This window comes from Cystoisospora suis, assembly GCF_002600585.1.
Source record: "Cystoisospora suis strain Wien I chromosome Unknown contig_2361, whole genome shotgun sequence".
NCBI classification, from domain to species: Eukaryota; Apicomplexa; class Conoidasida; order Eucoccidiorida; family Sarcocystidae; genus Cystoisospora; species Cystoisospora suis.
The window spans coordinates 24,389-46,169 of record NW_027155160.1 but is presented as its reverse complement, the minus strand read 5'-3'; the positions used below and the strand labels follow the sequence as shown (position 1 = coordinate 46,169).

Sequence of the window (21,781 nt, the reverse complement as noted above, 5' to 3'; positions counted from 1 at the left end):
CTCGAAGTAATCCGCACGAAAGCCGACGGGACGTCCCTGCTTGGTTTTCCTGGTGCTTCATCCCCGTTCTCTGACAGCGCACTGTGTCCGTCCCAATATCGATGCCGCGCGGCCCGTCAGAGCCGGTCGCCAGCCCTTCCCTGGTGGCGTGCCGGCTTGGTTCCGTGGCTTATGAAGGAAAGCTGTGACCAGATGTGAAGGGAAAGGTCTGGCCGGGCTTTTTGTTGAAAGGGCAGTATCCGATTACTTGTGCTGACTTTGCAGCGACCTTTTTGAGCCCGAACCCGCGTAACAGTTTATCCGGTCTCGTTGACAGCGGTGAACAACCGAGGAGGTTGCCATCATGGTTCAAACAAGTGGGTCCACGAAGGCCACCCACGAGCCCATCCGCGTACTGTGCAGGCAGCTGGCTTCCATCTAAGGCCAAAGGCTACAAATTTGTTGGTGGGAACCGATGGATTGTCCTCAGACTGGTGTCTGAGCCTTGGGCTGGAACCAAACAATCCAGCCGGCGCGTGTCCTACTGTACATGCTGACGTCGAGTCTGCAAGAACAGACTGACGAGAAACGATGGATCGGTACAAGCGTGTCAAGAGGTTAGGCGCTGGAGCCCAGGGTTTCTGCTACCTCGTACGCGACAAAAAAACAGGTCTGCCGAACACTGCCACGTCTGCTCTCGCCCACTCTTCGCACCAGTAGTGTAGCAATCGACACCCTGGCCCGAAGCGCGCGGACTGTTGTTACTTCCGCTGGACCTTCGGAGAGTAAAGCAGCGTGGCACTCCAGCATCTAGAGAGTTCCTAACAGATGATGTAGAAGAGTACTTGTCTGTACAGAGAAATTTTGTGCTTGCTCGCGGTTCTACTGCCGTCCGACAGAAAGGCGACTGTAGGGCGTTGGAGTGTTCGCTTAGATCAGCTTGCCCCTGTTAGTTACTCGGCGCACCAGGGAGTCGTGAGTCCTTCCTCGCTGGTGAATTTTTGTTTTCCAAGGCAAACTTTTCGTCACCAAAGAAATCAAACTTGGTCTCCTGACACCGGAACAGCGGCAAGACGCCCTCAAAGAGGCGACGATACTGCAGGACGTTAGCGCACATCCGAACGTAATCGCCTACGTTAGCTCGCACCTGGAGCCGAAAAAGCAGACTTTGCACATGCTCATCGAGTACGCCGACGGGGGTGACCTGGATCAGCAAATCCAACTGAGACGGAATCTCCTTGATGAGCAACTCGAAGCACATTTGAAACAGGATGCGGAGCCCGTCGGGACGCAGCCGATCGATCTGAAGCCATACACCCCATTATTCTTCAAGGAGGAACATGTTCTTCTGGTTTTCGTCCAAGCTGTGGCAGGTCTCCACCATTTGCATTCTGGAGACATTCTCCACAGAGACATAAAAAGTCAGAACATTTTTCTATCCAGCGACGGCCTGATCAAGCTGGGCGACTTTGGAATCGCACGGCAGCTCAACAAGGACAAGGTTGCTAAAACCTACGTTGGAAGCCCTTGCTACATGTCGCCAGAGCTCTACAAGCGTGACCCCTACAACTACAAAAGCGACATCTGGGCTTTAGGCTGCGTCCTTTACGAGCTCTGCTGTCTCAGGAAACCGTTCCAGGGTGAGAAAACGTAGCCCTGGACGCACATAGAAAACAGAACTGATGCAGCCGACGATTTTTTACTCGGATCCCTGCACGCGATTCTTGGCTCTTCGTTTTTGTGAGGTAGTCAGCTGAGAGACCGCATGGAGACTTTTGGGTTTCTGGATGTACCGTGTGTGCACGTACACATCGGTTGCTCCTGGTTTCGAATACTGGGACATGGGTTTCAAGCAGCCCGTAGGTAGCATCGTGAGAACTGACCCTCCCCAACTTCGCCATGTAGTGGCATTTCGGGACTGCGGCAGGTCCGAACATCGTCGTCCTGGCAATGCAGATCACGCAGAATCCACCGCCCTCTCATCTCGACAGTCCTCCAGACCTTTATCCTCCGGCTCTTCACCAGCTGGCCAGCAGGATGCTTCAGGTTGACCCTGCTGCCAGGCCGGATACCCGTGAAATCCTGGCAATGCCTTACATCGTGAAATCCATAAAGAAGCTCATCAAACGGTAGGTGTCTCCAAGGAGCACGGATAGATGTCTGGGTGCAGAGAGGGAAGACCGTTCAGCCGAAGACGGCCCTTCTGAATATGGTGGAGCCCTCCCAACACTGCAGCGCTCTCAACACTTGGATGTGTTGCACGGCACTTCTGATTCCATTTTCTACGGGTATGAATCTCTTTTCTAGCTACCCTCAGCTCGGGTACCTGCGGTCCTACGTCACTGATTCTCAAAGCCTTGCAAGAGAGCTGGCTCCGTCAGACGGCCCTTTTGATGAACCGTTCGTCTCCTCGGAAGGAGCGCATGAGGCCAAGGCGATTCTACAGCACGCCGACTCCGACCTGAACCCCCTCACAGCGCCCAGCGTTGAAGCACTGTTTGCAGGCGGCCTGACGGACCATGCGCCGGAAGCACACGCCGTTGTCTCGATCCTTCGGCGTAAGCATGCAGCGCGCTGTGCTAGTAATAGCTCGGAAAGATTCGATGACGCTGTCTGCGCTTGCGTGAGGGGCGACAGCTCCCGCAGTCGACTATGGCTGCAGGATCAGTTACTCCTTCTATGGGAAGGGCTGAGAGGCACGATGGCGAACTCTTCTGGGAAGTGCAGCCCCGCATCAGCCACCGGCTCTCCGGAACTCCTTGGGCAGATGCCTTCAGAAGGCACAGACCGCGCCCAGCCACCACTCGAACACAACTTCTCTCCTGAAGGACGAAGGAGCTCTCACGCAGTCACTTTCGCCGACGGCAGCAGTCCCCACGGGCTCCCCTCAGCGGGTGATCTTATCGATATATCCCCAGCCACCATCCCTTGGGGAAAACTGCCATGCACGCCAGATCAAACAGCGGATAGTGGCTGCTCGTCTTTTGAGGAGACGTCGGCAAACTGGTGTCCAGAGCCAACTGCAGCTAACGCCGTCCTGCTGAAGAATCCCTTCTGCTCTAAACCACTGGCCGGCTCTCCCAATGCACGGCAAACGCCGTCATCCTCCCGCGACCATCACCAGTTGACCAAGGAGTTATTTCGATCACTGAAGGCGCTACGCAAGAAGGCAAAGCACCGCAGAACTCAAGGCAAGACCAACCTAAAGGTAAAACCGCCGACAGGCCAGCTTGCAGCCGAGCTTCAGGGCGACGGCGACCGTGGGGGTACCAACTCGTCTGAGCATCCCTTGGCATCACCTCCAGTTCCTGGGCGAGATCAAGACGTTGGGCCGAAGCTCGAACCTGCCTGCTTGTTAGCACCTTCTGGCTCCTCGCCTCCTGACTCCGCCAAGAAAGACATATACAGTGCTTTGGCAGGGGGGGAGCAAGGGCCTCATGTGGGCGGTGACGTACCATCCAGACCGTCAGCCTCCGATGCGAGAGGGCAGGTCTCAAGTGGCGAAATTCTGGAGGAAATTCTGGAGGAGCTGCTCATCGATGGCTAGTGTAGCATCTTCTGGGGCCTGCTGTACTCAAAACCTGACCCGCCCTTATTGAGACTAGCGACTCAGGGTGAAAAGCTACGACGTGGACAGCGACATGCTTGCCCGCTCGCGGTGAGCTTGACACGAGAAGCATGCACAGTGTACGGGCCATGCAGAAGGTGAACTTGAATGCGAGAGAGACCACCGAGTAGTGGAAGATGCGTTTCTCTGCTCCGTCATGAGAACTGGGTCTTCTCTCTGTATGCACCTGGAGCCTGGCGAGACTTTTCTGCGGAAGGCGCGGTCCTGGCTCACGACGAATGTGCGTGCACAAGGAACTGACTTTTTGGCGTACGTTTGACGAAGCTACAGCTAGGGGTTCGGGATTCAGGAACAGGTGACTGTGGTTTTTCCGCGAATGTTCACATTAAGCAAGCACAGGTGTCTCGGGAAGAATGGAAGAGGAATCAAAGGTTACCTCGACATAGCGGCGCGTCAGTTCTTCCTTTTGCAACAGCCTCGCGAGAACTGTTCACTCCACCATAGACAGTAGGAGGGCAAGAGAACTAGACACGAGCTGCGCTGCCGCCCTGGGACAGTGCAGCGAAGAAGTACAGGGCAAGAGTTCCACCTGAGCACCCGATCGTCAGCTGGTGTGTTGCGTGCCTGTCCCATCTATTGCGCAAGGTCGCGGCGCAGATCAGGACGTTGAGAGTGAGAAGGGCAGCCTTGCGTGCTTGGCTGCCTCTCCGGTCACAACAACAGGTTTTCCGCATCACAAAGGTTATTGCTCTGAAGCTACTGCTGGCACCTTCTCGTTTCTTGAGCAGCCTGCGGCGTCTGCGCCCGAGTTCTCGGCGATCGCTACCGCTCGCGGAGCTCCACTCCGTGTGGTTCGCTATCTCATGGGTATGAAAGTGTTGTGTTTCAAAATGTTGGCGACACTCTGTCGGGCGGTGTGCCTCGCTGGGGCGCTCGCAAGAGCGTCGGTGTATGTGGAGGGTGCCTTCTCGAATACCAATAGTGCCACGAGTTTCTACGGTTTCGACTTCGTGGATCCCGTACAGTTCTTTTCCCGGAGCCTGCCATTGGCACCTGCTTCTGTAGTGTCAGAGGGCTTTCTGTCTCCAACAATCCACACTGATATGCTCCGGAGCCTCACGGACCATTACAACATGGCTGCAGCGTTACCTGAGCAGTTTGTCCGAGCCGCCGCGGACGCGGCGACGTATCTCACGATGAAACAGAGGGAACGGTCTCAGTCGTCGAGCCCCAAAGCAACGCACGGCTCATCACACCTGGCTGCTGACGAACCAGCGACGTCACCGTCGCGTTTCTTCATTCCGGGGATGCCCTTCTACCCAGCAAACTGGATGCCTGCAAAAAGCCTCTTTCCTTTGGCTCAGGGCCCGAACGACTGGTTTATGAATTTCTTGTTCGTCCTCTGGGCCGCGTTTCATCCTTCAGAAACTGCCCTCTACGTGGCTCTGGCCAAGGGCGACAAATACCAGGGATGGAATTACCAATCAGATGGCTCATACTCGCACTCGTCAGAAAACTTCAGCCACGAGAATCACCCGTACTGAAACAAGCAGACCCCGGAAAACGGGTTGCCGAAAGAGGAAATCGCTTCAGGCTGACCGGACTTGACCTGAAAGCACAAGCCAAACTGCAATCATCGAGCCACCGCGGCAAGCAGGATGAAGTGAAAGTTACCGAGTCGTTTTCAGCCGTGCGTCGGATCGCCTTTCGACGGTGGCCTGTCTGCTGGGCCGCTTGAATTGCTCCACACCTGAACGTACCCGTACGTAGCACCGCCAGAGCGGCTGACGGTGTCCGCACTGCCACTATCGCCAGACAACAGGGGACAAGAAAATTGCCCCTGACGAGGGGTTTCGCCACGGAAGCTTGGGGGCAAGCTTTCGAGCACTTCGCCTTGGGAGGCGAGCGCAGACTTGGGGCACTACCCTCTTTCCAAGTTTACTGTTCAGGTCTTAAAGCTGTCCTCGGTGAGAAGCCATTGTATTTTGAACTCCACTTCTGCAGCATCAACTGCGAAGACGTGAAGACCGCACCAGCTGGCTGGCGACAGGGAAGCCATTTACTTTGGCAGGGAATCACTGGCGCTGCGCAGGCTGCTCCGTTATGTGGCTACCGCCGTCTCATAAGTTGACCGGAAGAAACTTTGAAAGCGCATGAATGTATCAATCTCGCGCTGAAAGACTGAGCGGGATCAGCTCAGTCAAGGTAGACACACACGCTCCGCACTGACCTTTGCACAGTGTGAAGCAGGATTCGGGTTCCGTTTGATGCCTATATGGAGTGAAGTGAAAAGCTAAAGGGTGCCTCGACTCCCCGCTGTAAGCATATCCCCAATGGTGTCAAGGCTCCCTGGACTCTCCCTCTTTCTGTGAAACAAAAGGGTCTCTGACATTCACCAGAACTAAACCTGAAGTGATGCTTGCCCAGTGTCATGCTCACGATCGCAAGTATGGTCAGGCAGCGACGTCGTTGCAGTCGCGTGTGACGTCTTGACAATAAAGTAGCACGGGCCGTCCAGTCTGGAGAGAGTCAGCACTAGCTTTGGCCCTCGGCGCACTCCTGTCATAGTAACAGGGCTTTCTGATTTCGCAGACACTTTTCAAGACTCGAGAGCCAATGCAGCTATCGGACACACATAGCTACTGCTTTAATTGAGGCGGCGATACGAACAGGACACCTGATTCATTTTCATTGGCGGTAGCGGGAGCGCTGAACAGAAGAAGAGCTGCAACGACACTACAAGACACTACACGATGGCCCTCTGTGTAGCAGCCCAGAAGTGAGACAGATGTCCTATTCCTGTTGACGCCTTTAACAGCTCAGTCGCACAGACTGATAGCTCACATTCGGACTGGCCCAGATGCAGGTGCACATCACGGTCAAGGACATTTTGCTCAAATGCTGCCTGCTCCCGAGCCCAAGCACACTTGCTCCAGGAAACCGTAGCTGCTGACCTAACCGTATGGGGTCCGCACGCGCTGCAGATATTGACAGCGCTTCGAAATTGACAAGAGTTTTCCCTCGGTGTCCTTTTGCCGGTGTCTTTAAATGACATCCCCTTTCAAGTTGACTGCGCGCTCAACTCAAATCACACGGAGACTGGACGTTACGATCTCGCTGTCAGAACGCTCCGCTTGGGCAAACTGATTCATCCTATAGCACACCCCGTCAGCCAAAATCCAAGTCCATGACGTTCTCTCGCCTTAGCTTGGACAGCGAACTCACAGAGCACGCATCCTGACACCGTGTACAGGAGTACAGGAACCTACTTCGTCGCGAAGGCTTCAGCTACGAGCCGGTTTTGCACACTCACTTCGCACATCTCTGAACGTGCCCGTGTTCGCACCAAGGTGCTTCTCTAGGACAAAAGTCAGAAATCCCCTCCCCCCCTCCGAGCAGGCCTGCACCGAAAGGAAATCCCTCGTTTCTTGGCGAAACAAATACACCTGGTCCAGCTGAGCCTTCCCAGTCAGAGACCCGACTGCTTCCACTGAACTGATCAGCCAGCATCTCAGTATAGGAAAGTAATACTTCGTCTTCCGGCGGCTCTGCCACGCCGCGCAGGCATTGCAAGAAAAACAGAAGAAACCTCTCGATTGCTTGGAAAACATAGGCTAACGGGTGGCCGACGTCTTCATGCTGAAAGCCATGTCTAAGCTCCTGGGTTCTGGACAAAATAAGGAGCGAGGTCCACTCTACGCATTTCAGAACTGAGCTTACACAGTAGCCCCCAAGCACTGCGTAATCCAGGGCAAATAAGGAGAGAAAAAAAGACGCATAACCCAACGTGGAACTCAAGTAACTTCGAGCATGCACTGTCCTCTTCTCCCTTGTGCTTGTACTGAACGATTTTGATCCAGCCGCGCAGTAGTATGGTGCCAGTACTGCCTGAGCTTCAGGCACCCCGCCTTTCCGCCCGTCTACGCCTCCCGCTTCGTGTCTCATACCATTGGCAGTAGTGAACAGTGCGAGCTCTGAAAGAACCTGCTCGGCGTCCTTCTCTCCGAGTGTGCAGATATCCTGAAGTACGTTTGCCCTGAGGAGAAGTCGAACAGCTTCTTCTCGCTCCCCAACAGAAAGAACACTCAAGAGTTCTTCTTGGAGTGTTTGCACTCGGCTGTTCCGGGGCGAAAGAGAAAAGAGCGGTGTTGTGCACCTGGTCCAGGCGTCTGGTAACCTCCCAACCTCGCGTGCGCCTGAAGAAAGGATGCTTCGAACGCTGCTGAAGCTCCACTCCCTGCTTAGGCTGAAGTCTCTCCTCCCGGTGTAGCTCCCCAAGTCTACGCTCTCTGTTGCGGCGCCTGGGTCTACGTTGTTTGTGCATACCTCGCAGCCTACACTTTGCTGAGAAGTCGTCTCCCACCGCCTGAACACCCTGAAATGGTCCTCGTTTCTCCCAGTAAGGAGCTCAAACTTCCCCGATTGCTGCATAGCCGCCCCTGTTTCATCATCCGTATTCCATGTTCGCGTTGTCCAGCCGAGACCGCCCTGGTGGCTGTTCGCTGTCTCTCGTCCTCTTTTCAGCGGGCTAACCTGGTATGCTATCCGATCATCAACCAGAGGCGCCGGGCGACTGCCGCCCCGCCTCCGGCCGCGGACACTTTTTTGTCGATACCTTGCAGCATCCTGTACTCGGTTGAATCTGTCAAGACTCGAGGTGCGTCCCTTGGTGGTACGGACCGGCAGAACAGCTCTAGTGTCTGCCCTCCCAAGTGGAGTGACCGCAGCACTGTGAAAGATCCGCTTGCGCCGTGACAGTCCCCCGCCTCTCTCTAGTGGTGTGATGCTATGCCCCTCCTCCATCCTAAAAGAGGGACTCATGCGGTGGCGGTGATCTCTATCCTCCAGGCAGCCGCTGGTGGAGCGATTCTGAACAATTCCTTCCCTTGTGCCAGTGTATTTATTTCCCTGCCCTTTCGGTACGACGCTGACTTTTTCCTCGTCATGCCCAATGTGGTTTCCGTGATCCTTCTCGCTGCCTGGTCTTTCTGCAGGATGCTTGCACCATAAGAAGCACAGAGCACCTGCGGGATTTTTATCAAAACGCCCTGTCACTGTCAAAGACCGCCTCCCCCAGAGGCCACCACTACCGCTGTCATCACTCTCTGACCCCACTGCGCGCCCAGGTGCATCTGATAGTCGGAAACAGGAGTTCGCTCTTTGTTCGTTCTTGGGACCTCTTGACAAAGGGAGCATACTGTCTGAGAGCGGACCGAGCTGTGGTTGCTTCCGCTGCAGCTGCTGATTTTGGTAGACCGCCTCCCGCAGCTCGTTCTGCAGTCGCTCCACTTGCCGGTCTCGTCTACACGGGCACAGAAAAAACAGAACAGGTCTCAGTGTCTGCCTAAACCACATGGAAACGTGATGGGGGCAGACCGAACTAGACGCATGCAGTTCCGGGACGATCCATTCTACTGCACGGGGACATGAACCCTTGCCCTCGCGGAAGCAAAACTGCTTGCTTTCCGATAAAATGACAGCTAAAGAGGTACAAGTCATCCAACTTCCCCTCCGCATTGCTGGCTTCAGCGCAGTGGAAAGCATGCGTGGGGAAGGGGGGTTACCCAGGCTAAGAGATCAATGCCACTGTTTGCTCGACTCATACCCAATTGAGTAAGGCCTATTCGGCACGCAGAAAGGGAGTTCCGAATCGATGACAAGGCTGTTGCAAATGACATTCATCCTGACGACTCACCCAGAAACAAGTTTTGAGAAGACACCCACCCATAGGCGGTGTTATTGCGCTGCTGTTTTCTCGTTTTGCCCGTGTTTCCACTCGAAGTCATCCCTGTCTCTCGCTGTCTCTTTAGCTCTCTGCACTCTGACAGCGTACAGCCGCTTCTTGTCTTGTCTTGTCTATCTATCTATCTATGGAGCTAGCTGCCTAAAGTAACCCGAAAGCAGAATCTCGACAGGTGGCACATGAGGTAGAAGACAAGCATGAACACGGGACGTGCGCTGAGGAGACGAGACAGGGAAAAAAGAACGGGGGAAAAAAAAGACGCTCTTCTCGCCGCATCTAGAACTCCTACCGCTCATGGAATACAGTACGTAAAGCAGACACAACAGAACGCCTAAAGAACAAAAGGAGACGGTGGTGATGATGACACTCCTGCTGCGTAAGCAACAACCCAGGACACCTGACAGGGGAAGCAGTCTACCTTTCTACCTATTTTGCTCAGCTTGCGTATCCGGTGTGAATCGTGAAGAGTAAGTACAGTAAAGAGAAGAATCTCAAAGGTAGACGGAAGGGAGAGCCCAAGTTGGAGAAGGGTGATCGAACACCTGAATATGTCATTACATTCAAAAGAATGAGTCCAAGAAAACTTTCCCAAGGTTGAGAAAACGATCGCTTCTTCTTCGCGAAGTCGTCAAACATTCAGAAAGGCGAGAAAGTTGAGGGCCAAGAAGAGGGAAGAACACCAGGCAGCCAAGCGGAAGACACGTACAAAGACACGGACAAACTCTTCTTACCGTAGGAGATCTTTCCTTATGGCATCAAACTGTCTATTCAAGTCATCAATCTCCGCTTCCTGCTGCAGCCGTAGATGGCGTTGTTCCTCTCGAAACTTCCGTCGTAGGTCATCGTGCTCGTCTAGAATTTGCTGGATTCTCTTCTCCTACGGACACACATAGCGAGAAAAGAACCGGGCGGACGAGGTAATGGCTCAAAGACACGTTCGTGAGATGGAAACAAAGACACCGGCTGCTCATCAAGGTCCGAGAGTGACAGCTACTTTGCTGTGTCGGCTACAAAAGAATCAAAGGTCTGTCAAGTGAGACTGAAGAAAAGAAAAAACGGCTTTTGGCCTGTTGTATTCGGTGAGAATCATCGTGGTTACCAATTGGACTTCGCCGCACCACCTCTCGTCAAAAGAATGGAAAACAAGTTCACCTCACCTCTGCTCCTCAGGACACAGTTGCAATCGAACGACTCAAGCGAGAGACATCAAAAGAAAAGGCACTAGCTGACAGAAGCAGACGATGAAACTACGATGCCTAATAACAAGCGTGTCATATAATCTGCTTGTCATACGGTGCCTTGGTAGAGTGTACACCTCCGCCGCCATTCCTGTGGCTATACAGACAGTACTTTACTTATCTTCCACAGCATGACAAAATCACCACTAATCAACTCATGGTAGAGTCCTTGCCTCCTCCTACGAATGATACAGTTCAGTCATTCTTTCTGTTGTACAGACACGAACTGCAGCGGGAGTAGGCGCAGCCCGGGACTGGTCAGCTCACTACTACACCAGGAGACCATACTGCCTGCCTACACAACTACCTATATACGTGTATAAAGGGAAATACATCATTTCAACCAAAGAAATGATTCTACACCCCCTGCTTCGTTCACGAGGTTCTTTGCAACGACGCGAGAGAAATCTTGGACGCTGCACAGTCTTTTCAAACGCCTAGACTTAGGACACCACAACGACTAAAACGGACAGCATTTGTTGAGCATGGCTTGCTCGACGTGTCCTACAGTAGATTAGTAACTCCCTACTTGAGAGCCTGACTAAAAAAACAGACAGAAGAGATCACTATTGCAAGAATGTACAGAGAAATATCCTACTCCGTGGTTTCCCCCTCCTCTCCATACCCAACCTGCTTGGTCTGGCTTGAAAAGCTAGGCACCAACTTTATGAGAGGGATCACCACATAGGCACTATAGCTGACTTGGCAAGGCACTGAGGACTGGACTAAAGCTGACAGGCTATGCGGGGGAAATCCAGCCCCCTCTGGGTATAGGTATTATCACACGAGAGTGTGTAAACACTTAAGACAGATGTCATGCCTTCGTTTTTACCTTCTCATCCACCTGTTTCGAAAGGCGCCGAGACTGCATTTCCTCCTCTTCTAATTGCCGCTTAGCGTCCGTGAAAGACTCCTATTTGAAGAAAAAACACCAACACAAAACGACAGAAGCAGCCTGGTTGTCGCTAGGCTAGTCCAATACGTGCTTGTACCTATGTCTGTGTTAATAAAAAGGAAGTCGAGAGACAATGTATGGAATCGTCCTCCGTAAGTAACAAAAAGACATGTAGTTGGTCTATTCATCTCTCTATATCGATCTGGGGATGTATACATGTTATATGTCTATCTAGCTATATCATACGCTTAGACGGACAACACGCCAACGCTACTTCGGTGTGTGTAGATCTTCCGGGAGACCGAAATTGCACTTGAACAGGTCGAATGACGCCTCTAGCCATTCTGATCATGTACACCACCAGGATCAGATCAGATCACATACATGCAAACGAAGAATACAGACAAACTTACTCGAGCTTGTGCTGTTGTCAAGCACAGTCGCTCTCGAAGCAAATCCACCTCCCGCTTATACTGCAGAAGAGACAAAAGAACACCGGAGGGGGAGAGTAGAAAAGCCAAGAAGCCTTCTTCATTCACCTAGGTACTACGTCAATAGTAAGAAGAGGTGCCCTCATGCACGCTCTTTTCCTCTCACTGCGGTTCAGATGAGAAACGTCTCCTTTACTTGTCCTTGACTGACAGGAGAAAGTCTCATGTACGTGTTCCTCATCTGACTTCAGGCGAGACACACGATGTGCTTCGAGAAACACAGAGAGCCTAATGCAAACCCGCACAAAGTAGTTTCTGTCTTCGTCTTCTTCTTTACGGGTCTAGACGTTGGAGCGGTAGGAGTGGGGGGAGAGCAGCATCTGAATTTACATAGTCCTTCGTATGTATTTGAAGGAGGTCGATCCTGTGTCTCTCCTGTGGAAGAAGGCTTGGTCTCTCATCCTCTTTCTTGCCAACAACGCAGTCCCGATAAACAGACCATCGACAGGAGGAGGGTGGACGTCACTATGCATGCAACTTCTGAGAAAATCTGAGCAAAGGTGAGGGGGTGGAAGTAACACGTGGTTCCTCTTTGCTGTTTCGAATTGTGAAGGAAGGAATACTTCCACGACATCTCACTCTTTGGAACACCTGTTGGAAGGAGAAAGATTCCCTCACTTGGTCACGTAACAAAAAAGATCTCTCTTTGTCAATTCCTTTTCTTCTCCCTTTCTCTACTCATCGTCTCCCCGTCCCTGTTTCTCTATACCTCCTTATAGACAAGTCAGGCGCATATCGCTACGTGTCTAAAGAACTAACGAACACTCACCTTCATCCACCGCCTACACGCGTAACTACGTACGACCCACGGACTCTTGCTTACACCATAGAATCTAGAAGTTTGCGTAGAAGAGATTTTCCTACCTTCCATAGAGGGTGATGTATAGCACGCACGAAGTATGAGACGAAGACCCATACATCCATCATCCATCTTGTCCCTAGAAATTTCTTATTGTAGAGAGGTAGGTATAGGAAGAAGGATAAACTCAACATGGCATACAATTGTCATTATCCTCATTCCTTCTACATGTCACCAACTCCCTGTCGCGAGACTTTACACTTACAAAAGCTTTAGCAGCGCGATCTCGTTTCAAAAGCTGACCCAGGAGATACGCGACAGAGAGATAAAAATCCACCATTGTTTGAACTGTAAATCCTATGCCCTGTTCTCCTTCTTTCTCTTGTTCTTCTCCTAGTGTATGTGGTTGCTGCTGTCTTTCCTGCAAAAAGCCTCCTTCTTCATCTCTCGCAGAACCGTCCCCTCGATCTCTCCCAAGGAAACATCCGTTGCCCATCATACCTTCTTCACTCCCCCTCTGGCACCTCTGTAATAGTGAACATCGATCGCCGTGTCTACTTCTATCTCCCTTGATAGTACCATCTCCTGTCTCCTGATTCTTTCCACCATCCTGTTGTTGTCGTCTTGCTGCCTTCATGTGAACAAGTGAAGATGGGTGACCATGGTCTTTCTTGTCATCTTCTAATAAGACGTCTTCAGCATATCCTCTCATCTCAGAATGAAAACCATTCACAGCAGAACCATCTCTTCTGCTAACATCACTGTTGGCACCGCAACGAAGAAAAGATCTCTTCATTCCTTCTTTGTCTACTTCTTCTTCATCTTTCTCCCTTTTCTCTTCGCGATCTTCTTTTTCTCTTGTCTCTTCCCAGAAGTCTTCACAGGGATTACGATGATCCAACAGGGTCGGTAGAGGCGAAAGAGAGCTCTCCGGATGAACTTCCCTTCTGCTTCTCCTCCTCTCAGTTTCACGATCAATAGAATCTTCGTTGTATGACAGGTGTGTGTCTCCTACAACACCCCACAGATCGCTCGCTTCTTCTCCTTGTCGTGCTTGATGATCTTGTTCTTGACGCCTTCCTTCTCCTAAGAAACGGGTAGTTTCAACCTGGGAGAAATAGGAACTAAAGGAAGGTGTCCCTCCTAGGAATGAAGAAGAAGTAGTTACGTCTCCCGCTACGAGAGATGCATGCAGAAATTTGAAAGCTCTCTGCTTACAGTGTTGAATCAAATCTTCAAGAGATTCAAGTCCATCTGAAAGAGATGGAATGTACTCGCGTGTTTTTTCTTGTTTTCTCTTCTTACTCTTCTTTTTCACATTTTGTTTGGTATTGCCTATACCCGCCGTCTCGTGACTTCTTAATATATCTCCATCATGTCTTGGTTCTGTCTCCTCTTCTTCTCTTCTTACATCTTCTTCCACAAGATGGAGAAGTCTCTCTCGCTCTGTCGACATCCCTTCTCTTTCAAGTGAAGAGATCTCATCTAATAACTCTCGTAAAGCCGGCTCTCCTTCTTCCTCTTCATTATCATCATCTTCTTCTTCTTCAAGTTGTTCTCTGAGAACTTCAGCGAAATCTCGAAGCCCAGGTGGAAGCCAGTCCTTCGCATATAGTCTCTGTTCTTCCTGTTCTATAGCAAAAGAACTTTTCCCCTCCCTTGGCCTTTCCTCTTTCTTGCCACCGGGACAATCTCTCTCGCTCTGCTTCATATGCTCTTCTAGAAGGCATGAAGAAATCCAGAAGGACGCAGTCGCTCGATTTCCGTTCAAGAAGACTCGAGGTAAAGGTCTCAGTGCTGTGTTTCTTCTTATGGTGTGAAACGCCAGAGAGGAATAGTCGGATGGGCAAGAAGAAGAAGAAGAGGCGAAGACGTGATTAGCACTACTGGTACCACTACTATTAGAAGATGAAGAAGCTAAGGTCAAAAACCCCCAGTTGATGTTGTTGTTGTTTGAAGACTTTGTCTGGAGTGCAGGACGATGGCGAGTGGACACCGGTGATTCTTCCTCCATACAGGTTGTATCTTCCTCTGAAATGACGCTCTCTGAACACACAGATGGAGAGGGAGGTGACGGAGAAGATGACGAGGATGAAGAAGATGAAGAAGACAGAGACGAAGAGGCTTTGATACTATAGGAGGAGGAAGTTTCGTAGCCAGGAGCCTGACAGACAGCCGTTGTCGTTGCTTCTTCATTCAAAGTCCTCACTTGCTTTCTTCCTTCGTCTCCTGCCGTGCTATCCTTTGAAGGAAATACACACCACCGTGATCCTTTCCCCTTGTCTTCTCTATCAAGTACTGGGGATGTACGACCACTGCCCCATCTCTTCTCTTCTCTTGCTTTTCCGCGATGTCCTTTTACTTCGTGGAGAGATTCATCCGATGAAACAGAATGTGAAGCCTCATCTTCACTTCTTTGCTCCTTCGCTTCTTCTTCTTCTTCTTGGTTCTTCTTAACCCGATTGTCGGTGCCCATGGCCTTCTCTTCTAAGATCTGGTCTGATAGACCCGAAGTCGTTCTCTGTTGTGGAGTTGGATGGTGAAAAGGCTGCGAGAGTATGTCGGGGAGGGCCTCCCCGGATGACGAAGATGAAGAAGACGAATCAAGCAGACGAGACGAGACACCCAGAGACGCACTCGTCTTTCCTGGTGATAAAGAAGAAGACGTGAAATATCCCCTCGAACTCTCAGGAACACGACATGAAGGGGACAAGCTGAGAGAAGAAGAATCATTCACCGAGAGAACCACAGAGGACGTAGACTGGGTAGAACCTTCGACAGTTGCCTTCGTGTTATCAACTACAGAATTGCTGCTCACTCCCATCCTCCTTACATCTTGTTGATGCGTTGTCCTGGTATTATTATGAACCCTCTCGGTCTCTCTTAATCTCCCTAGTAAGGCTTCAGCCGCACGTGAAGAAGCTTCAGCGGCAGCCCGCGCAGCTAGCGAAGATGCAATAATGTCTTGTCCTGCGGTCGTGTCTTGTATGGAGCTGTCAGACACAAGCTGAGCTGAGGTACGATCATCTCTTGAAGAAATCTTGCCTTTTTGCTGAACAGCCCCACTCGGAGCCGGCACGCTGCCACCGGCACCGGTCGTAGAGGCGAGAGAGGAGGTCTTCCTAGAACCAGAAAGAAGAGGATTGAGTGGAGAGGGAGCCAGGAGAAGAGAAGAACTGGAAGAAGAATGAGAGGGGCGAGGGAGGACAACAGGGGAAGTAGCAGCCACACGTGTTGGAGTGTACTGACAACGAGCATATGTTCGATCTTCGACACCGTAAGTGAAAGAAGAAGAACAGGGTGCAGAAGACAGTGTGGGGAGGCGAGGAGTATTTGGTCTCATCACACCTTCGCCTGAAAGAAAGAGAGAAGGCAATGAAGCAAGAAGAATACAGACAGACAGCGAAGGGAAGACGACGCACTGAGAGATACACACAGTTAGAATGACGGGTTCTTCAAGAAGGTGAACGGAGGGGGGGCATAATAGAGAGACAGATAGTGAGACCACTCCAGAGACACATAAGAAAGATAGAGAATACAACACTAAAGAGTATGATTGCCTTCTTGTGCCTTTCTGGGGTGAGGTTGGTGACGAGAGGGAAAAAGAAAAGAACAGTGAGGGGCACAATAGTTTGGAGAGATCCTCCATTTATGTATACATGTATGAATATGTATCTACGCGAACATACATATACACACATAAATGCATGTACCCCTATATGTAAAGAGAGTGGCCGGTGTAAAAGAAAACTGGGCAAGAGGAAAGACATGACGGGAAGAGAAAAAGGTGGTTAGGGATGTCGAGAGAGCACCTAGGACGCCTCAACAAGAATAGTTGATAGAGCACAAATGGGTTCGTGAAGAAGTACACATTTGTGGATATTAGTATGTGTATGCATATTCATGAATAGGAAGATACACATGAGAGGTGTAGGCGACCTCCCCGGTAACAACGGCAGTGATACTGGGGAAACGGCTCAAAGCTGTACATATAGAAAAAGGCGATGCAAGGAAAAAGCTTGTCAAGGTAGATCAAACCATGTAGAGACAGAGGGAGAGACGTAGAGGAGAAACTACAATCGTCTTCTGTAAAGAAACTTATCAGTCGAGCCACGACACGAAAGAGAACCGAGATGCATGAGACGCTGAGAAAGAACAAGAGCTTACCCGTGTAGAGTGTGGAGGATCTTGTATCTCGATTTGAAGAAGAATTAAGGCCATGCAAATTACCTTTCTGTCCCTGTTCCCCTTGTTTAGGTTCGGCACCCACACCTCCCTCGATCTCTCTTGACTGTCTTTCTTCTTCTGCTTCTTTTTCTCTTCCTCTCTCTCGTTCGTCGTGTTGATTGACTAAAGAAACGTCTTCTCTTCCCTCCCTGTTGGTCCTACCTTGCGCCCCAAGAAGGACTTTCTCCCCGGGCAACAACACCTCACTGCGAGGAAAGAAGTTTCGTTCGGCAAGATATTCTTCACGTTGGTCTTTTGGAGAAGAAACATCATACACCTCCTTCGAGAAATATGATTGGTGTTCTTCTCGAGGACGAGGGGGATGAGCCGTCAAAGAAGAAGTAAAAGTAGCAGTAGAGGAAACAGAAGAAAGAGAACTTGGTGAAGTGTCAAATGATGAGAAGGCATAGGAAGGATCTAAGGAAGCAGATAGGAACTGAAAGGTCTGTGTATGTTCCCTCTTTGGCACATGAGACTGAGGGGACTTCTGTCCGTGGGATGGGGTTGAGATGCTAGGACGGACAGAAGTTGAATGAGGTTCTAACGATACAGGGGAGGTAGAAGAAGAACAGCCAAAAGAAAATGGAGAAACTGCTACTGAAGATGAAGACCGTGCTTCACCAGACGACTTACGAAGCGAGTGCACTGAAAGTTGGGGGAGAGGGGGACGAGAACGAGAAGAAGAAGAAAAATTCTCCCCATTCTCTTGGCAGTGAGAAGGTGTATGGACAGCACCGGCTGTAGTAGCTAAAGAAGGTGAAGTCGGGCGAGATAGAGAGTCTGTTGTGTGTCGCGACTCTCTCACCGCGGAAGCTCTCATTGATGGAGAACTCTCACCTTGCGTGGATGGTTGGAGACGATCCGCGGGAGTCTTCAAGGCCGCACCTGCCACTGGTGAAAAAGATAGAGGAGAAGACGCAGAAGAGGAGGAAGTCGAAGGAAAAGAAAAGGGCGGAGACACAGAAGAGGTAGAAGAAGAAAGGGAGGAAGAAGGGGATGGTGACGGGGAAAATGAAGAGGAACACGACAGGCTGGATATACCGGTAGATACTCCACTGAAGGGAGGGGTAGAGGAAGACGTGGAAGGCTTAACAGATGGACGGGAGGAAGAAAACCCGGGAGACCGACAAAGATAAGACGAAGTTATCTGGTCTCCCTTGGAGCTAGATCGACCCTCTATCTTCTTTTCCACCAAGAAGTCAAAATCCCTCTCGTTTTCGCAGTCTTTCAAAGGACACTCAGCATTCCCAGAGTCCTGTGACAACCTCCCGGAGTTCCTAGACATCTTTTCCATCTTTCTCTCCACTTGTTTGCCAAGAGGCATCTTCTTTCCAGGGTATGCATCAGAACACCCGGCTCTTCACTAACACGAGATGGGTGTACACCACAACGGATCCCTATCTAGGTGATGAATAAAAGAGGACTGCATTTTAAAACAAAAAGTCGAGACACAGAGCACACTGACGAAACGCTTATCGGCACTCATGCAAACGTCTCTTCGCTCCGTGGGAAAAAGGGAAGGAGATGACGCCAGCCGAAGTGAAAGAGAGAACAACCTGACACAGCCAGCGCTCTGGAACGCCGGACCCAAGAAATGCGTCACAGTCACTGCCGTCGAGAGAGGAGAGACAAGCTGTGAGAAAACGACTTGCCCTTTTCCTTCCAACAGCTAGTCGTGAGATAATAAAAAGAATACCTTTGCTCTTCTGAATGAGCTCTTACTGAATAAAGGTGACACTGCAGACGGAGACATGGTTCCCGTGTGCGAAGAAAACATGAAAAATCGCCCTACCTTACTGCGGGCGAGGTGACGCCGGCCATTGAGTTCATCTGTCACCGCAAATGAACTAAAGAACAAAGATGCCGTCCCGTTGACAAAAAGCGAGTCTTACCAGGGTGAAAAAGGGTGAATGAGCACACCGCTCTCACGACGGCAGAATCAGTACGCTTTTTTAACACATGCAATAAGACCCTGAATCTCAAAGTTCGCTAGAGATGGGAGAAAAGGACCATTTCGTTGCACACTCAGGAGCGAAGCGGGAGAAGAACAACTCGGAAATAGAAAAACCTGGTTTCTGTTCTTCGCTTTTGCGCAGGTTGTTGAAGAACTCTCCATGTATCTGTTTGGGCGAAGCCGATGCCGCAAGTCAGGAGGAGAGTGATTCATCCGGACAACCACATCTCTGTATGCTTAGGGACACCGCGCAATATCAGCCGACGGCGCCGGACTACGTCCTTATGGCAGCGAATGGCTGTGACAGAAAAAAGGTACGGAGAACTAATCTTTTGACCGCGACACTGTAGCCATGCCTCAATTCCGTCACCGAGATGAAAGTACACACTCGCGAATCGCGCGCCATCCCCGAACGGCTCCGGACATTCCGCAGAACAAGCCCAACGCGGCGCGGGCCGAGTCTTTGGTTGTCGGTTGATGGTCAGAGTTGACGCGAGACTACGAATTTTGGCTTAACGCCCGAGCCCTGCAGTGCATCAAACCCATTGGGTGGCGTGCTGTTTCATGAGAAGGAGAGTTCGTTCGGGAAAACATCACCAGATCCTGCCTCCTTAGCAGTGGGGGTTTCTTGTGTGTCCGTTTGGAATGCTGTGCCAAGACTGGCTGCAGTTTCCTCCACTCTTGTCCTACCTAACAGAGATGCAACTTGTGTGGGCAGCGCGTGCCGTTTCTTCTTCCGCACCTCAACCGCGTCCACTAGCGTACACGAATGAGTGAGAAGCAGCGGCACAAATTCAAGCACTCCATACCCGTTCAGGAAGCGAGGTAAGACTGAACAAGAACACGCAAGTGCACTGCATTGTTTTGTCAGTGCGTCTTCGGCTTTGGGCGGGGCATATGGTATGACGCAAACACATTGAGAACAGTGGAAACAAGGCCGGAGATCGAGCCCTGTTCATCGCCAGGGTTCGATTTTCGGAATGCTTGAAGTAAACCTTCGCTTCAGTCTCCGGACCGTACTCAGTTCGCTCTCGTGGATCATTCCACCAGACAGTCGTGCTCATCAGCCATCGATGCAAAAATGGTGGCAGGGGTATTCTGATCGAATAGACTGGCAACACCTTTTCTGAGAAGAGGCCGGGACCGAAGAAATGTCTGACTGGGAAACCTTGCCGTGGGTGCGAGCCTTGTCCCCGCTTTAATGACTGCTAGGCAGTTTCTGGCGGCCCCTCTTTGTTTCAGCACGAGAAAGTCGCGTCACACGTTCAGCAATCTCATGCGTTGTCTATCCCCAACAGAGGTGTAGCAAAACCAGGCGGCTTGGACATAATTTTATATGCTGTCAATCTTTAACGTGAGGCAAAAGCTTGCTCCGAGACAACACGCGGTCAGTGAGTCACTGAGCCCCTGGGTGTTGTGAAGAGTAGCGCCTCAAAAAAGGGGGTATGCATTAGGAGAAGCAAAACCCCGGAGGGACAAACTCGTGTCCTCGAGCAGGCAAAACAACGAAGCACTGGAGTTTTCTGTGAATCATACTTCGGAGAATGGACGCGAAATTACATGGCCGAAAGTGCAAACTATGAAAGGAACAGGCAGAGTAAAGTGATTTCCTCTGCTGCAGGGGTAAACACTCGGCAAAACTACAGCACATCGCGTAGGGCTTATGGCTTCCCTGCAGCTCCGCGTGCCTGGTGGCCACACTTCTCGTAGCAGAGTATCAGGCTCTGATGCATTGTTCTAATGAACGCAGAGCGGAAAGTCTCCGATCTGTGGCGTGACAGGTTACGGTGTAGACTACAGCAGACGCGCACGAGCACTAAGAGGAGACGAGGTTTCCGAAGGTTCAGTGGGGGTAACAGGTGTGGGTGAAGATTTCCCTCGAAACTACCCCGACCGCTCTTTGCCGTGACTCAATGGTGCAAAGACATCTGAATGGGACGGCCACTAAACACTGACAGACACTGCGTACTTCGCCTCTTCTGCGTAGAAGGCTCATGGGGCTACCTCTAAGGCGAGTACATAGAGATCCTCTTCTCAAGACTCGGAGACCAACTAACATTTTCAGGGGGGGCCAGCTGACCTCCGGAACACACCTGTCAGAAGAACTTGGTAGGACCGGCAAGATAACGGTAGGGACTTCTGATAGTTGGGGTGTCGATACGCAAAACCAAAGACTTCGGGGACGTGAAAAAAAAGGACAGCTCATACCGGGGCCTGATCACGCAGCGGCTCCTTGTCGCGGCATTAAACATGTGTGTTTCTTTGTCTGTCTTTCTTCGCCGCCGCACTGAACTGCTAGCCGCCTTCCTGTGAGAACTGGTGGTGATGCTATAATCCATCCTTGTCGGCGAAGCCGCAGCATTAGAGGCCAGGAGAGGCCGGGGTCGTTCTCACCCGTCACCGTGGCGCAGAACAGGGGAACGGAAGACTCTCGGCATATGCAAGAGAGTTCCGACACAGGCTACCGGATTCGGCTGGAAGGAGACTCCATGAAGATCGCAAACTCATACTCGTCTACACGCTTCGAAAGAAACCTTGTGAATACAACCCGAAGTGCCTGTCGGGGGCCGATTGCCTTCTGACATACAATAGTAGCTCTCCTTAAAGTGTGATATATCACGCTTAATTTGAAGATCTCTGGAATCACCGGGTAAGAGTTGGCTTCTCCACGCGAAGCCAAAAGTCTCTGATTGGTCAGATGCAGGACACTGTTTGAAGGGGGCCAGGCGGTCCCCCTTTTCGCGGCCGGGGCGGCACCGCGGCCTGGCGGGAGTAAGAAGGGAGACAGGTGAGAAAATCATGCTACTCTTGGACCAGAACAACGGATGGCAACCCAGATAGCCAGCGTATCCCTATATGACATGTCCCCCCCTTTTAGGCGAACATT

General features: G+C 51.2%; 5 protein-coding genes across 5 annotated transcripts in view; 3 read left to right on the top strand and 2 right to left on the bottom strand.

Moving 5' to 3' along the window:
- Positions 1 to 449, top strand: part of CSUI_004933 (uncharacterized protein) — a 1,544-nt gene extending 1,095 nt beyond the window's left edge. The window contains exon 2 of the mRNA XM_068065114.1: positions 3 to 449. Coding sequence (XP_067922918.1) covers positions 3 to 198 — 196 coding nt within the window. The 3' untranslated portion in view covers positions 199 to 449. The remainder of the gene's footprint in view (positions 1 to 2) is intronic.
- Positions 450 to 533: 84 nt separating this feature from the next.
- Positions 534 to 3,526, top strand: CSUI_004932 (nek kinase; the record flags this gene model as incomplete). The annotated part of the gene is made up of 4 exons (XM_068065113.1): positions 534 to 649; positions 993 to 1,619; positions 1,907 to 2,108; positions 2,215 to 3,526. Exons 1-4 carry the CDS (start codon positions 571 to 573, stop codon positions 3,524 to 3,526), a joined length of 2,220 nt encoding a protein of 739 aa, XP_067922917.1. The 5' UTR covers positions 534 to 570.
- A 719-nt stretch (positions 3,527 to 4,245) lies between these two features.
- CSUI_004931 (uncharacterized protein) lies at positions 4,246 to 5,972 on the top strand. Its single transcript, XM_068065112.1, has one exon. It carries the CDS (start codon positions 4,411 to 4,413, stop codon positions 5,089 to 5,091), a length of 681 nt encoding a protein of 226 aa, XP_067922916.1. The 5' UTR covers positions 4,246 to 4,410; the 3' UTR covers positions 5,092 to 5,972.
- Positions 5,782 to 19,176, bottom strand: CSUI_004930 (uncharacterized protein). The gene is made up of 6 exons (XM_068065111.1): positions 16,881 to 19,176; positions 12,979 to 16,067; positions 11,837 to 11,896; positions 11,361 to 11,441; positions 10,022 to 10,167; positions 5,782 to 8,849 (listed from the first exon to the last, which is right to left on the bottom strand). The coding sequence occupies exons 1-6, from the start codon at positions 18,262 to 18,264 to the stop codon at positions 6,857 to 6,859; spliced, it is 6,753 nt and encodes a 2,250-aa protein (XP_067922915.1). The 5' UTR covers positions 18,265 to 19,176; the 3' UTR covers positions 5,782 to 6,856.
- A 1,984-nt stretch (positions 19,177 to 21,160) lies between these two features.
- On the bottom strand, positions 21,161 to 21,766 carry CSUI_004929 (uncharacterized protein). Its single transcript, XM_068065110.1, has one exon. The coding sequence runs from the start codon at positions 21,693 to 21,695 to the stop codon at positions 21,399 to 21,401; it is 297 nt and encodes a 98-aa protein (XP_067922914.1). The 5' UTR covers positions 21,696 to 21,766; the 3' UTR covers positions 21,161 to 21,398.
- Between the last annotated feature and the right edge of the window lie 15 nt (positions 21,767 to 21,781).

Coding starts and splice junctions, on each gene's coding strand:
- CSUI_004930 (XM_068065111.1), bottom strand. CDS start 18,264: ATGCCTCTTGGCAAACAAGTGGAGAGAAAGATGGAAAAGATGTCTAGG. Junction 11,897..12,978: donor ATCGCGCTGCTAAAGCTTTT/GTAAGTGTAAAG, acceptor TCTCTTCTGCAG/TATAAGCGGGAGGTGGATTT. Junction 11,442..11,836: donor TGACAACAGCACAAGCTCGA/GTAAGTTTGTCT, acceptor TTCTTCAAATAG/GAGTCTTTCACGGACGCTAA.
- CSUI_004931 (XM_068065112.1), top strand. CDS start 4,411: ATGGGTATGAAAGTGTTGTGTTTCAAAATGTTGGCGACACTCTGTCGG.
- CSUI_004929 (XM_068065110.1), bottom strand. CDS start 21,695: ATGATTTTCTCACCTGTCTCCCTTCTTACTCCCGCCAGGCCGCGGTGC.